General features: G+C 45.6%; 1 protein-coding gene across 5 annotated transcripts in view; it reads right to left on the bottom strand.

The window, feature by feature from the left end:
* DIP2A (disco interacting protein 2 homolog A) overlaps positions 1-12568 on the bottom strand; it is a 114071-nt gene extending 101503 nt beyond the window's left edge. For all 5 annotated transcript variants that reach the window (XM_018564625.1, XM_018564622.1, XM_018564624.1 and 2 more), the window contains exon 1: positions 12452-12568. In XM_018564625.1, coding sequence (XP_018420127.1) covers positions 12452-12542 — 91 coding nt within the window. In that variant the 5' untranslated portion in view covers positions 12543-12568. The remainder of the gene's footprint in view (positions 1-12451) is intronic.

Genomic DNA, 12568 nt, shown 5'->3' with positions numbered 1-12568 from the left:
CTAAACACCATTTAGGGCTTGTTCAGAGCAGATCTGCATGAGTTTCTGCACACGCAGTGCAGTGGGTTGTGTCGCGTTTTTGGTAAAAAAAACAAAAACATTTCTGTTAGTTTAGAATGGGCTTTTAGTGCGTTCCAGGGCATGTGCATGTGTTTTTAATGCGTTTGCATGAGTCCCAGAGCAGGTGAAATAGGGCTTGCTGCAGTTTTTTTTTACATGCTCTGGAACTGAACGCTGCGGTGTGAACTAGAGCCCAAAATACCATTGGAATACATTGGACGCAGTTTTGATCCGGTCTGTAACTGCTCTGCTCCTGGAACGCGCTCGGTGTGAACAAGGCCTTAGGCAAATGAGTACAAGGCTCGCTAAGGGCTTGTTCACACCAAGTGCGGAGCAGATGCACAGCAGTTACAGAACGCATCAAAAATGCATCCAATGTAGTCCAATAGTATTTTGGGCTCTAGTTCACACCACAGCATTCAGTTCCAGAGCATGAGGAAAAACTGCAGCAAGCCCTGTTTCTTAAAAAAAAAAAAAAAACCTTTTCCAACAGGTTTAAACTTACCTGTGTCTTCCCCGCGCTCCCGTCCGAACATCTGAAAATTTCTCAGGCGGCCGCAAAGGATCTTGGGGGCGGGCTCATGCGCAGTTCAGATGTTCGGCTGGGAGACAAGGAGAGACACAAGGTAAGTCTATAGATGGTGTGCACTCGCATGCAGACACCGTGGGACATCAGAGGAGTGGAGAACAGAGGAGTCAGCGCTGGATCGGAGACCCGCACCAGCGCTGGAGAGAAGGCTGAAAAGGACAGTAAGGAAGAAGATGATCGGATTAAGAGACATCATTTAAGGCAAGTCCATAGAACAGCGTGCACCCGCATGCAGACACCGTGGGACATCAGAGGAGTGGAGGACAGAGGAGTCAGCGTTGGATCGGAGACCCGCACCAGCGCTGGAGAGAAGGCTGAAAAGGACAGTAAGGAAGAAGATGATCGGATTAAGAGACATCATTTAAGGCAAGTCCATAGAAAACGTGCACCCGCATGCAGACACCGTGGGACATCAGAGGAGTGGAGGACAGAGGAGTCAGCGCTGGATCGGAGACCCGCACCAGCGCTGGAGAGAAGGCTGAAAAGGACAGTAAGGAAGAAGATGATCGGATTAAGAGACATCATTTAAGGTAAGTCCTTATAGCAGGATTGGGAAGGGAAAAAAAGTTTGACTTTAATGTCACTTTAAATGAGTCTGAATGTAACATTGTAATCTGTATGGTTTCCGTGTTGTACAATCTGCTGCCGTCATATTTGCCCCCGTTTGTAACCAGATTGCCCTAAACTCACCCTGCTGTCATATTAAGGGCCCATTCACACCAATTGCGGTGTGTTCCAGAGCGGCAGCTGCTGGAACGCACAACAATCGCTCACAAAACTTCCCCCTTCGTTCTGGGGCGTGGCGGTGCATTGAAGTCAATGGCACCGCAGCTACGCCCCCAACACAGTGCGATCAGACGCGTGGCAAAACATTGCCTGCGTTCCAGTCCACTGCAAACGGAAAAAATGCTGCATGCTCTATTTTATGCGTTCGCAGTGGACCGGAACACAAACAATGTTTTGCCAAGCGTCCGATTGCACTGCACACCAGCTCCAGAAAAAAGGGAGAAGTTTTGTGAGCGATTGCTGTGCGTTCCAAAATCTTTTTGTTTCATTTTTAAATGGAGTGTGGAAAGGGTTAGATCCTCTGCCAGGTTTTTATTGCCGTGTTCCCATTGGGGAGATTCACCTCATAAATGAGCCAGTGCCCATTGTGACAATGAAATGATGTGGAAATTCAAAACTACAGCATTGTCTCCAGAACAAGAGGCGAGGGGAAATCTTCCAATGCAGACTCCTGTCCCTAAGGGGAATTCCCCTCACTTTGGAAGGATCCTATAACTTCCTTTTGCATCTCAGGAACAGGAAGTAAAGGGAAATTCTCACAGCTGTTACAGCGCTCCCTCCAGCCCCTGTCTGACTTACCTTGCAGCGATGGAATGTCCCTCTGAGCCCTCATATCCTATACACTGTGAAGGGGATTTATCAAAACTGGAGCAGACAGAATCTGGAGCAGCTGTGCATGGCAACCAATCAGCTTCTAGCTTTCATTTCCAAATCTTAACTGAACAACCTGAAGGAGAAGCTGATTGGTTACCATGTACCGCTGCTCCAGATTCTGTCTGCTCCAGGTTTGATCAATTCCCCCGCAGGTATAGAATGCGATGACACCAGGATCCTTAGATCGCTGCAGTGCAGGGGGAGAGATGCTGGAAGGACCGGTCTAAGAACAAGCCGGCTCTGAGGGTTCAGGTGAGAATAACTTATTTTTGTACTTAGACAAAAACAGGCAGTTAACCCTGTGCAGTGCGTGGGGTATCCCCACTGCAAGGGTTAAAGGAGAACTATGAGGTGAGTGCTTTTCACTCACCTCATAGTTCTAGCCGACCTGCGACAATGAGACTGTCACAGGTCGGCTCAGTAGATGGGGAGGTGAGCGAACACATAGCGGCGTTCGCTCACCTCTCGATCCTGTCACGGCTCTCTGCCGTGACAGGGGAGGGGCTGGATTTCCCCTCCCCGCCAGCGCTGACTGGCGGAACGGACGGGGGAGGGGACGGGTACAGCTGGCTCTGCCTGTAGATAGACAGAGCCAGCTGTCACTCACGCAGCTGGGCGGATCCCAGCGTAATTGTCGGGATCCGCTTCAGCTGCGGCTTCTCAGTATACCGCGAGTTGTAGCTTCTCCTTAGGGTGACGGTGACGGGAGGACGCGAGTTGAGCCACAAACTAGCGTCCTCCCGTCACCCTAAGGAGAACTATGGGGAAAATCCTTAACCCCATAGTTCCCCTTTAATAATCTGCCCGGCATTCTTCTTTAAAGTGTATTCAAAGCATTTCTTTTTGCTTTGAATAGAGAAGAATGAAATGCTTTGTCATATTTTTATTCCCATGCGTATCCTCGCCTGGGAGACTCGCCCCTCTATTGGTCCTGGCGACTGCAAATAGGGAAAAAATAAAAATGTTGAGTTGCCACCATAGCGAGAGACAAGGAAAATTAACCAATCGGGACACCGGTTTCTGTGTCAGTTGTCCACGACAAGAATTCCTAACTTTGAAGCCAAGCGCCTTGCACAAGAATCTATTGTGGACATTTGGTGTAGATTTGCCAGGGCAGAGAGAAAACGAGGAAAGCATTGCATGCTAATCCATGGCAATCAGAGACCAGCACACTGTAGTCACGTCTGTGAAACCTATTTCTCATTGCTGTGCTTGTACAACAATCTCATACTATCCCTGCATGGAGAATGTGAACCACCTCGATGACTTGTTTGGAATAGGAATGATAGGAAACAACTACATCATTTATGCCGTGTGAACAGCCCTGAACCGCAAAATGTCATCTATATGTTTATTTGGTACCAGCATGGCTCTCTGTACAAATCTTCCCCATCTCTGATCACTGATAGGTGACCCAAGAACAACTTCTGTAATACACACCATGGCTGTCTCTAATGTCACAGTCATGTCATATAATATGGGGATATACGATCTATGATTTTAAATCCATGAAGTCCATGAAGACTTGTCACTGGAACTCTCTCTGATATGTACCACAACTACCATGGGGCAGCTATGCACTCCACGTCCGGGATGGACAGACACTCATCTATAATTCAGTAGCTCAGACAATGGTGAGTAAAGTCTACTGTCTCTACAACAATCAAACGTCATCTACTATACAGGGAAAGCCACTCCATCAGACACCAGTGACCACTGCGCGGCTACAGATACCCGCACAAGTTTCGCTCTGATCACCTGCAATTTGATGGTTTCAAAATTCTGCTTGCGTTTAGGAAAAATTGAGGCATGTGAAGGCAGCTTTATAAATCCAATGTTTTTAGGTTCGAAATCCGTTTTGCTTTATTTAAATGTCATTCTGATCTTTCATAGTTATAAAAACAATTAAATGAACATTATTTGTGTTTTAAAGTCTTAAAGAGCAACCCCGGGCATGTAAAAAAAATGAACCCTTGCAGTGGGGCTACGCTCTGCACTGCAAGGGTTAAGTATTTGTCTATATATACACACATCTCTATTTTAGACCCCACCCTGCAAGGGTTAATTTGTTACATGCCCGCAGTTCTTCTTTAATTAGCGTTAAAATGCATTTGGGCAAAATGCCTATTTGCACTGTACTGAACGGTCAGCAGCGCAGACATTTTTGTGAGTTGAGGGGCACTTGTTTGGAATAGGAATGATAACAACTACATCATTTATGCTGCTTGAACAGCCCTGAACTGCAAAATGTTTATATATATATATATATATATATGTTGTTCACACCAAATGCGGAACAGTTCTGCATGAGTTCCTGCACATGCATTGCAGTGTATTTTGCCACGTTTTTGCCGCGTACGGAAAAAGAAAGAAATGGGCTTGTAGTGCGTTCCAGGGTGTTTCCATGCATTTTTTATGTGTTTGCATGCGTTTTGGTGCATTCCGCAGCAGAAAAAATAGGGCATGCTGCAGTTTTTCCACATGCTCTGAAACTGAACCCTGTGTTGTGAACTACAGCCCAAAATACAATTGGAGTACATTGGATGCAGTTTTGATCCATTCTGTAACTGCTCTGCGCTTGGTGTGGACAAGCCCTGAGGCAGCCCATTTAAAATGAATGAGCTGCAATACACCTCATATCTTGAGTGCAGGCGGACGTTTTTTTTTTGCACATCAGCACAACCAACACTGTGCTGCAGTGTGTTGTGGAGGTGCGTTGGGATACAGAATAAATGGCACTGCGGCACAGCATTGCATGTAAGGTGCATTACTACAACACGCATGTATCAAAGCTAAAAGACCCCACACAGGGATAAAATAGCAGCAAAGTGGGACATTAAAGTAGCTTTTACATAACTAGCTTTCCATGTATACATTCCTGACATATCACTGTATGCACAGGAGTGATTTCTCAAAAAAGCTCTACAGTAAAAACGTCTCTGACACCAGTGTTTTTGCCTAGGCCGAGATGATGTAATCAGTCTGCTGCAGACAGCATTTCCACTGTCATCAGAATGTAACTTTGTAGCAAGTCACAAGGTGAGAGGTTGCACCAGGGAGTTGATCTGCATCAAGCATTTGGGAACCTTACCAAGAACTGCACATGTATCAGGACTTACATGAATGTGTCATCTTTGAGCCAGCACTCCAGCCCAGGAAGTAAACACTGACCCTGGATGACAACTGAACAAAGATAGTGCCGACCTTCTCGAAATATAAGCAGATGAGGGATCTCTGTGAATGGTCATAAATACCTGTACATTGAAAACTGAGTCCCCCATTTACACCTGTGCGCTGCGGCAAGGTGCACAGACACACGTTTTTACACACGTTGTCGCAATGAGCCAAAACACGCATCATTTTATAAGATGTGCCGCAATGTCATTCAATGTAATGGCACCCCAACGCATTCTGCTATACCATGCGCTTTCAGGAGAATGACATCACACCCACAATGTGCCATGCGTTTTGGTACAATGCACTTTGAAAAAAATGGTGCCAGGACTTCTTTGGTGTGATTGTCGTGCATAGGGCAGACTATTTAAATGAATGGGCTGCCCTATAAATGATGCACATAAACGTGCTGTTGCACCTGCACAGTTGTGCGTGGGGGCTAACACATGACTTATTATGCACTCTAGGGAATGCGCCGATATATCAGCCGAAAATGGCACTTTTGGCAAAATGCCTAAAGTGCCATTTTCTGGCCAAAATAGCGGTGCATCCATTCTTGCTCTCCTCCCCGCTGGGCGCTGTTCTGTGTCCCAGGAGGGAGGAGAGACTCTCACAGGAGGCCGAGCGCTGTGAGTGGCCGGCGTCTCTCCACCCCGCACAGCTCAGCCTCCTGTCACAGATCGGCAGAGGGGTGTGTGGGCGGAGACAGCCCGCGATGTCACAGGAGGCTGAGCAGTTCTCCTGCACTGCCCCGCCCAGCCTCCTGTGACAGCTGTCAGGATGGAGAGCGGGTACAGGCGGTCAGTGATCTCTGAGTGTTTGTACATAATTGAGGACATAGTATGGTTACTGTGCCCTCAATTATGAATGAATGGGAAGTGATCTACATCACCTCCTGTCTATTCATGATTGTGGACATGGTAAACATAATATCTCCACAAGTTATGAATGAACAGGAACACAGTATAGAGCATTACTGTTCATTTAGGACAGGGGATGCAGAAAAAGAGATTGAGGACTTTGTCTCCTCAATCTCTTTTTCTATTTTAAAATGAAAATATCAGGGGGCTGTTGAGATCCCTAATATTTCCCCAAAGCCCCTAAAAATAAATAAATAAAAATAAAACATTGAAAAAATTTTGAAAAAGTAGGAATAAAAAACATTTTCGGTCTGACTTTTTTTCATTTTGGTTTTTAAATTTTCATTTCGGTGCACCTCTAATGCATTCACTTAGCATGAAAAAAATCTCTCTAATTCCAGGTCACCATGAAAGTAGGACTTGTTGTTTCAGGAAAAGACAATTGGTTAAAGCAACACGGTGAGCAATTAATCAGACCAAAGGAAAGTTGGCCCGACTTGAGAAATTATCCCCTATAGGGAAAGTATCTAGACATAAAGGGGTTGATTTACTAACCTTATAAACACACCACGAACATGTATACACCTCTGTAGTGTGTTCCCTCCAAGCATGATCTATGGGTGGAATCTAAACACCTTTGTAGTGTGTACACACCCAGCAGGTGTGTTGTGCAAAGCCCTGCATGAATTTGCAAGGTGATGTTGTGTAAATTAGCTCTACATTGTGTTGCTTGCGTTGATGAATGCAGGAATGTAAATGCATGAGCTAACCATTTTTGTCTAAACTGTGAAGCAGCATTATATATGCATCATGTGCATGAATTTTCCATATATGGCATTAGTGGAAATATGCTTATAGAGACTTTTTGGTTGATAAATACGCTTTGCTGTGTAAAAATCACACGCACCTGGTGCGTGCGTGTGTTTAGGTTAGTAAATCACCCCCAAAGAATCTATGTAATCAACTAATGGTTGCCAACTCCTCATTCCCAGCAGAATCAATCTTATTTCAATCACTCCATTTTGACTGCTTGCAATCATAGGGAGAATTAATTAATGTCTTCTCAATGAAAAGCCATTGAAAGTGACACTAAACTCAGGAGGTAAATCTTAAAAAACATTCAAAGTACCTTAACTATTAACAGAAATGTATCTTATTTGTGTATCGCTCGGCTGTAGAGCCTCAAATAATCTCTGAAGTGGTGCTGACACTGTCCTTCCTTCTGGAGGGGGGCTACTTTTGTTCCCCCTGGTCCCTGTGTGTTGTAAGGTAGTCACCGCTCCAAGCTCACTCCTGTGATAGACTACAATCTCATGTTTAGTTTACTAATTTGTACTGAGATTGTAGTCCATCACGGGTGTGAGCTTGGAGCGGTGGCTACTTTACAACACACACTGGGACCATGGGGAACAAAAGTAGCCACCCTCCAGAAGGAAGGACAGTGCCGGCAATTCAGAGATGATTTGAGAATCTACAGCCGAGTGATACACAAATAAGAGACATTTTTTGTTAATAGTTCAGGAACTTGAATGTATTTTTGAGGTTTACCTCCTGAGTTTCCGCTGATTCACATTTATTGAATATACTAGATATTTTGAATCTACATGTTAAAGATTTCCAGGGAAAATATTTATTTTTGTACCCAGCACAAGGCAAATACTTTCCCTCTAATGACAAATATTCTAGTTGCGGATCTCTGCAGTTTGCTGTAACAATCAAAGCTTCATTGACACCGGAAACTACAGGCGGCGCCCTACTTCTGGTGAGCTATGTCTCTCATACAGGGAAAGATCCTGTCCATCCTCCCTTTCTTCTCCTGCTGCCCATTCACAAAACATCTATTCTGTTCATAAAATACAAGGTGCTCTGTGAAAGGACAAGGGGAGATCCTGCCATTCACCCATTCCTCCCCTCTCCCATTCACAGAAAACCTTGTGTTATGTGAACAGAAGACATTTTGTGAATGGACAGCGGGAGAAGAAATGGAGAGTGAATGACAGGATCCTTCACTATAGGAGAGCCAGAGCTCCCAGCCGCAGTACCAGAAGAGGAGCGCTGCCTGTAGCTTTTGGCATCAATGAAGCTGATTTTAACAGTAAACGGCAGAGACCCAGACTTAAGGTGCCCATACACCTTGCGATTATCGTACAATAAGGTACCTCTGCTACTGTAAGGTCGCACGACTTTCGTCACTTTTGTCTTAAGAGCATGTTCGAAAACCCGCCGAGAATCGTACGATTGTCGGCGGGTACGTGGCGTGCTCGTAAGACAAATACCGAACGGGCTGGTGTGCGCAAGCGCACACTGCCCGTTCAGCACTGCAGTAGAGCTGCAGCTAACGATTATTTTCAAAATCGATTAGTTAGCCGATTATTAAGTTCGATTAATCGGTTAATCGGATAAAAAATACATTTTAAAAAATGGCTCCAGTGATGGGACTTCTAGTTTGTATTGAGATTGCAGCAAGCTTGGAGCGGTGGAAGTAAAAAAGTGTGTGGAGCCGTGAACAGGGCCAACCAATCAGAAGCCGATTAATCGATTATTGAAAAAGTTGACAACTTTTTCAATAATCGATTATAATCGATTATGTCGATTAGTTGTTGCAGCCCTACACTGCAGTAATCGGAAGCCTGCCCCTCAGGGGGGTGGGCTTGCGATGATCGCAAGTACGATCTGCCTGTCCAAGATGGGCAGATCGTACGTTTTTTGAATTACCTTACAACCATCGCAAGACAAAAGTCTTGCGATGGTTGTAAGTAGGAATGTCCCGATACCGATGCTAGCATCGGTATCGGGTCCGATACAGGGCATTTTGACAAGTACTTGTACTTGTCAAAATGCCCCGATACATAGCGCCGAAGCTTACGCTATGATATTTTTTTTTTTTTAACTTACTTGGAGAGCAACGGCGAGATCATTACATTCCCACACTGCGCCTGCGTCCCTTTCTCACGGCCGTTAACTTCTCCAACTACACACAGCTCCTGTCCAGTTCAACTACCATGCACTGCGCTTGGGTGCCCTTCTCGTCGAGTTTGCGAATTATAAACTGCACTTGCGCTGTCCATTTCAACTACTAAAATAAATACATAAATAAACTAAAAAAAAAAAAAAAAAACAATTCCTGGAGTTCTTTAATGAATATACTAGATCTTTTGTGTTCACACCAGACACTGAGCTAATCGCACAGCACATTGTGTTTTTGCTTTGTAAAACTTTACTATAATCTCACAAGAGGCATTTTATTCAGTTCTACAGGCACAGCGGGGTGCAAGGCGGTTGTCCCGAGTCACATCCCGTTGTGATGAAAAAATATACAGCATGTCGTACTTCTTTCAGCGCACACCACTGTGTTCCCATTGCAACATGGTGGCGTGAACCGATCCCGTCCATGATAATTGCCTTGTCTTTCGTCGGGGATGCGTTGGCCGTTGTTTCCAATGCATGCGGTGTGAATCGACCCGTAAAGATCGAAACCTAAAGTGCATCTCTAGGGAAAACTTATGTTTAGTTTTGGATGTTATTGACCTCCATCAAGCTTTTATTCCTGCCCGTGTCCCAACTGAGGAGACTTACCCTTCTGTTTTCTACTGGTGACCAATCACCAAGAATGAAAGTGAGGAAAACTCCAAAATGTTAGACCTGTTCCCAGAACAAGAGGTGAGAAGAATTCCAATAGAGGAGAACATCCCCCCCACACCAACTTTGGAAAATTTCCTTTAACTTCCTAACCTGCGTCTCTGCAACAGGAAGTGAAGGGAATATCCCCAGATGGTACACAGACGGCACAAAAAAAATAACATGGCTGGAGTTTTATTCCATCCCTAATCTATCCCATAAAGTTTTAGCTATAGATGCAATTGAATTGCACAACCAACAAACACGTGTTGTCAACTTATAACAGTGGCAATGCAGTTAAATGAAACAGAAAATGTGTGCATACCACCAATGAAAGCCAAGCATCCCAAATATGAAGGGGGATTCTGAAAGAATAAAATGCTGCACGTATGTAACCAGCATAGAACATCTTCCCCTGCAGTACGCCTGACTCTTCTCAATATCCGGCGCGGCTAGAAAGGGCTGGGGATCCACGGACAGAACTTCTCTGCAAAAAAAGCATTTTTGGAACATTCATTCAATGTTCTAATCGTTAACGGGGTCAGTGTGAAGTTCAATTTGGACCGCAGGGAGGAAACAAAATCAAAGACGCAGAAGAGAAACTTTTTCCCAAATGAACGAAATTCTGACAGTGAATGTGGGCTTCATTGGAGAAATTCCATTCATTCCAAAATCCAATGCTAAAATCAAATGCAATTTGCAACTACTTTCCACAAGTCTCTGATGGCGTCATCGAATGTTCCATAGATTTCTCATATGAAAGTTTGTACAAAAATCTACCTGCCGAGCCTCATTCAATGTTTCCAGTAAGATCTCTACTCAAACACTCCATTCATTCATTCCCACTGCCTGTAAAGGGAGGCCAAGGTGTACAGGTCTATGACAGCTATCAGAGGGATCCAGGGGCGTCCCAAGGCTGGGTGGCACCCGGAGTGGATACCGAGTGTCACCCCGCCGACTCGCCATCGTGCATGCGCGTGACGTCACCATGCACGCGGCACTCTTCTGTTATATGACGGCGGCCATCTTGGTGATGGACGCCGGCAGAGAGAGTAGGGGACAGTCACCCGGCGGGATAAGGTATGCCGCCGGGTCCCCACCTCTCTCTCCTGATACTGTCAGGGGTACGGTCGATGACCGAGCGCCTGACTTTTCAGAGGAGGGTGACATCAAAATGACTGTCAGTCATTTTGGTGTCACCCGGGTGCGGGCCGCACCCCCCTTGTGATGCCACTGGAGGGATCTATAAACACTGCTGGTGGAACTACTAATCCCATAAGGCATTGCAAGACTGGCAACCACAGGCATGAACCCCGGAGGCAGAAGCATGATGGGATTTGGAGTTTCACCACAGCTGGAAGGAAGGCGTTTGCCTACCCTAGCTATAAAGCATCCAAGGCATTAGGGACATTAAAAAATGTCGTAGGCAGAACTATCAAAGTCTGTGTTCTCAGAATAACCAAACAGATCCAAAGCGTCGCCGGAAAGTCATCTTTTTGGTGAAAAAAAGTTTGCATTCGATTGGTTGAAGACAATCGTGAATAAGGCCCATTGTGTAGATCTGCTGCACTACTCTTTGCACTTACTTCAATCGCCTCGTCTCCCAGCACGTTCCTGAAACTGACACATTTCTCCACCCGTCTGCCTAAAACTTCCCAGTACACGTGTGTCATGTGAAGACACCAGCTCCCTCTTGGCATATGTGCTCAGGGTGCCCACAAACCTGAGGCCAGCCAAGCATGCTGGAAACACAGCGGTATATAAACACAGCATGATGTCTGTTTATTCCTAAAAAGAGGGGACAGGTCAGAAGACATTTCTGATCGCGGTTTCATCAACATTCACACCGTAAGCAGACGGCCGACAGCTGCCATCCTGACGCCACAGACGGTAGATCCGCATGGGGTGTCTCCCCTTTATAAGAATGGCCTCATATTCCTGGAGAACCGAATGGGGTGTCCCCCTTTATATGAATGGCCCCATATTCCAGGAGATCCGAATGGAACATATCCCCTTTATAAGAATGGCCTCATATTCCAGGAGATCCGAATGGAACATATGCCCTTTATATGAATGGCCTCATATTCCATGAGATCTGATTGGGGTGTCTCCCCATTTTATGAATGGCCTCATATTCCAGGAGATCTGAATGGGGTATCTCACCTTGTTATGAATGGCCTCATATTCCAGGAGATCTGAATGGGGTATCTCACCTTGTTATGAATGGCCTCATATTCCAGGAGATCTGAATGTGGTATGTCACCTTTTTATGAATGGCCTCATATTCCAGGAGATCTGAATGGGGTATGTCACCTTTTTATGAATGGCTCATATTCCAGGAATCTAAGGGAAATCCCACACAGCTATGACCCGTTATATTACCTGCCTTTCCCTTTTAGATTGTAAGCTCTCAGGATCAGGACCCCCCCTAGTCTTGTATTGTACATGCACTGTCTGTAAGTGCTGCACGATATAAATCCTGTATAATAACAGATCCGGGCACCTGGAATATTCCTATATCAGCTGATCATATACATTGCACTGTACCCCCGGTGATGCCAGGTGCTCGGTTTTATTAGATCTGCAATAGGCAGCCCTGAGAGTGAGGAGCTACAAATCCCAGCATGCCTAGCTGTCAGAGGCTGCCATGGCATGTTGGGTATTGCAGTGCCACTATTGGGGGGCACATACCTATGGAAGGTGCTCTTACCTTCAGATAACTCCAGCTCCAGCTCCGCCAGGCTCTCCCGGATCTCCACCGGCAATGTCTCCAGAATGGCACATCCCCCTCTCTCCGCCATCCTGATGCTTGTGTCATGCGACTTAA

The sequence above is a fragment of the Nanorana parkeri genome, unplaced genomic scaffold (genome assembly GCF_000935625.1).
Source record: "Nanorana parkeri isolate BGI_ZX_2015 unplaced genomic scaffold, ASM93562v1 scaffold765, whole genome shotgun sequence".
In the NCBI taxonomy this organism is placed as follows: domain Eukaryota; kingdom Metazoa; phylum Chordata; class Amphibia; order Anura; family Dicroglossidae; genus Nanorana; species Nanorana parkeri.
The sequence above is the reverse complement of the archived record's forward strand: the minus strand, read 5'-3'. Positions and strand labels throughout refer to the sequence as shown.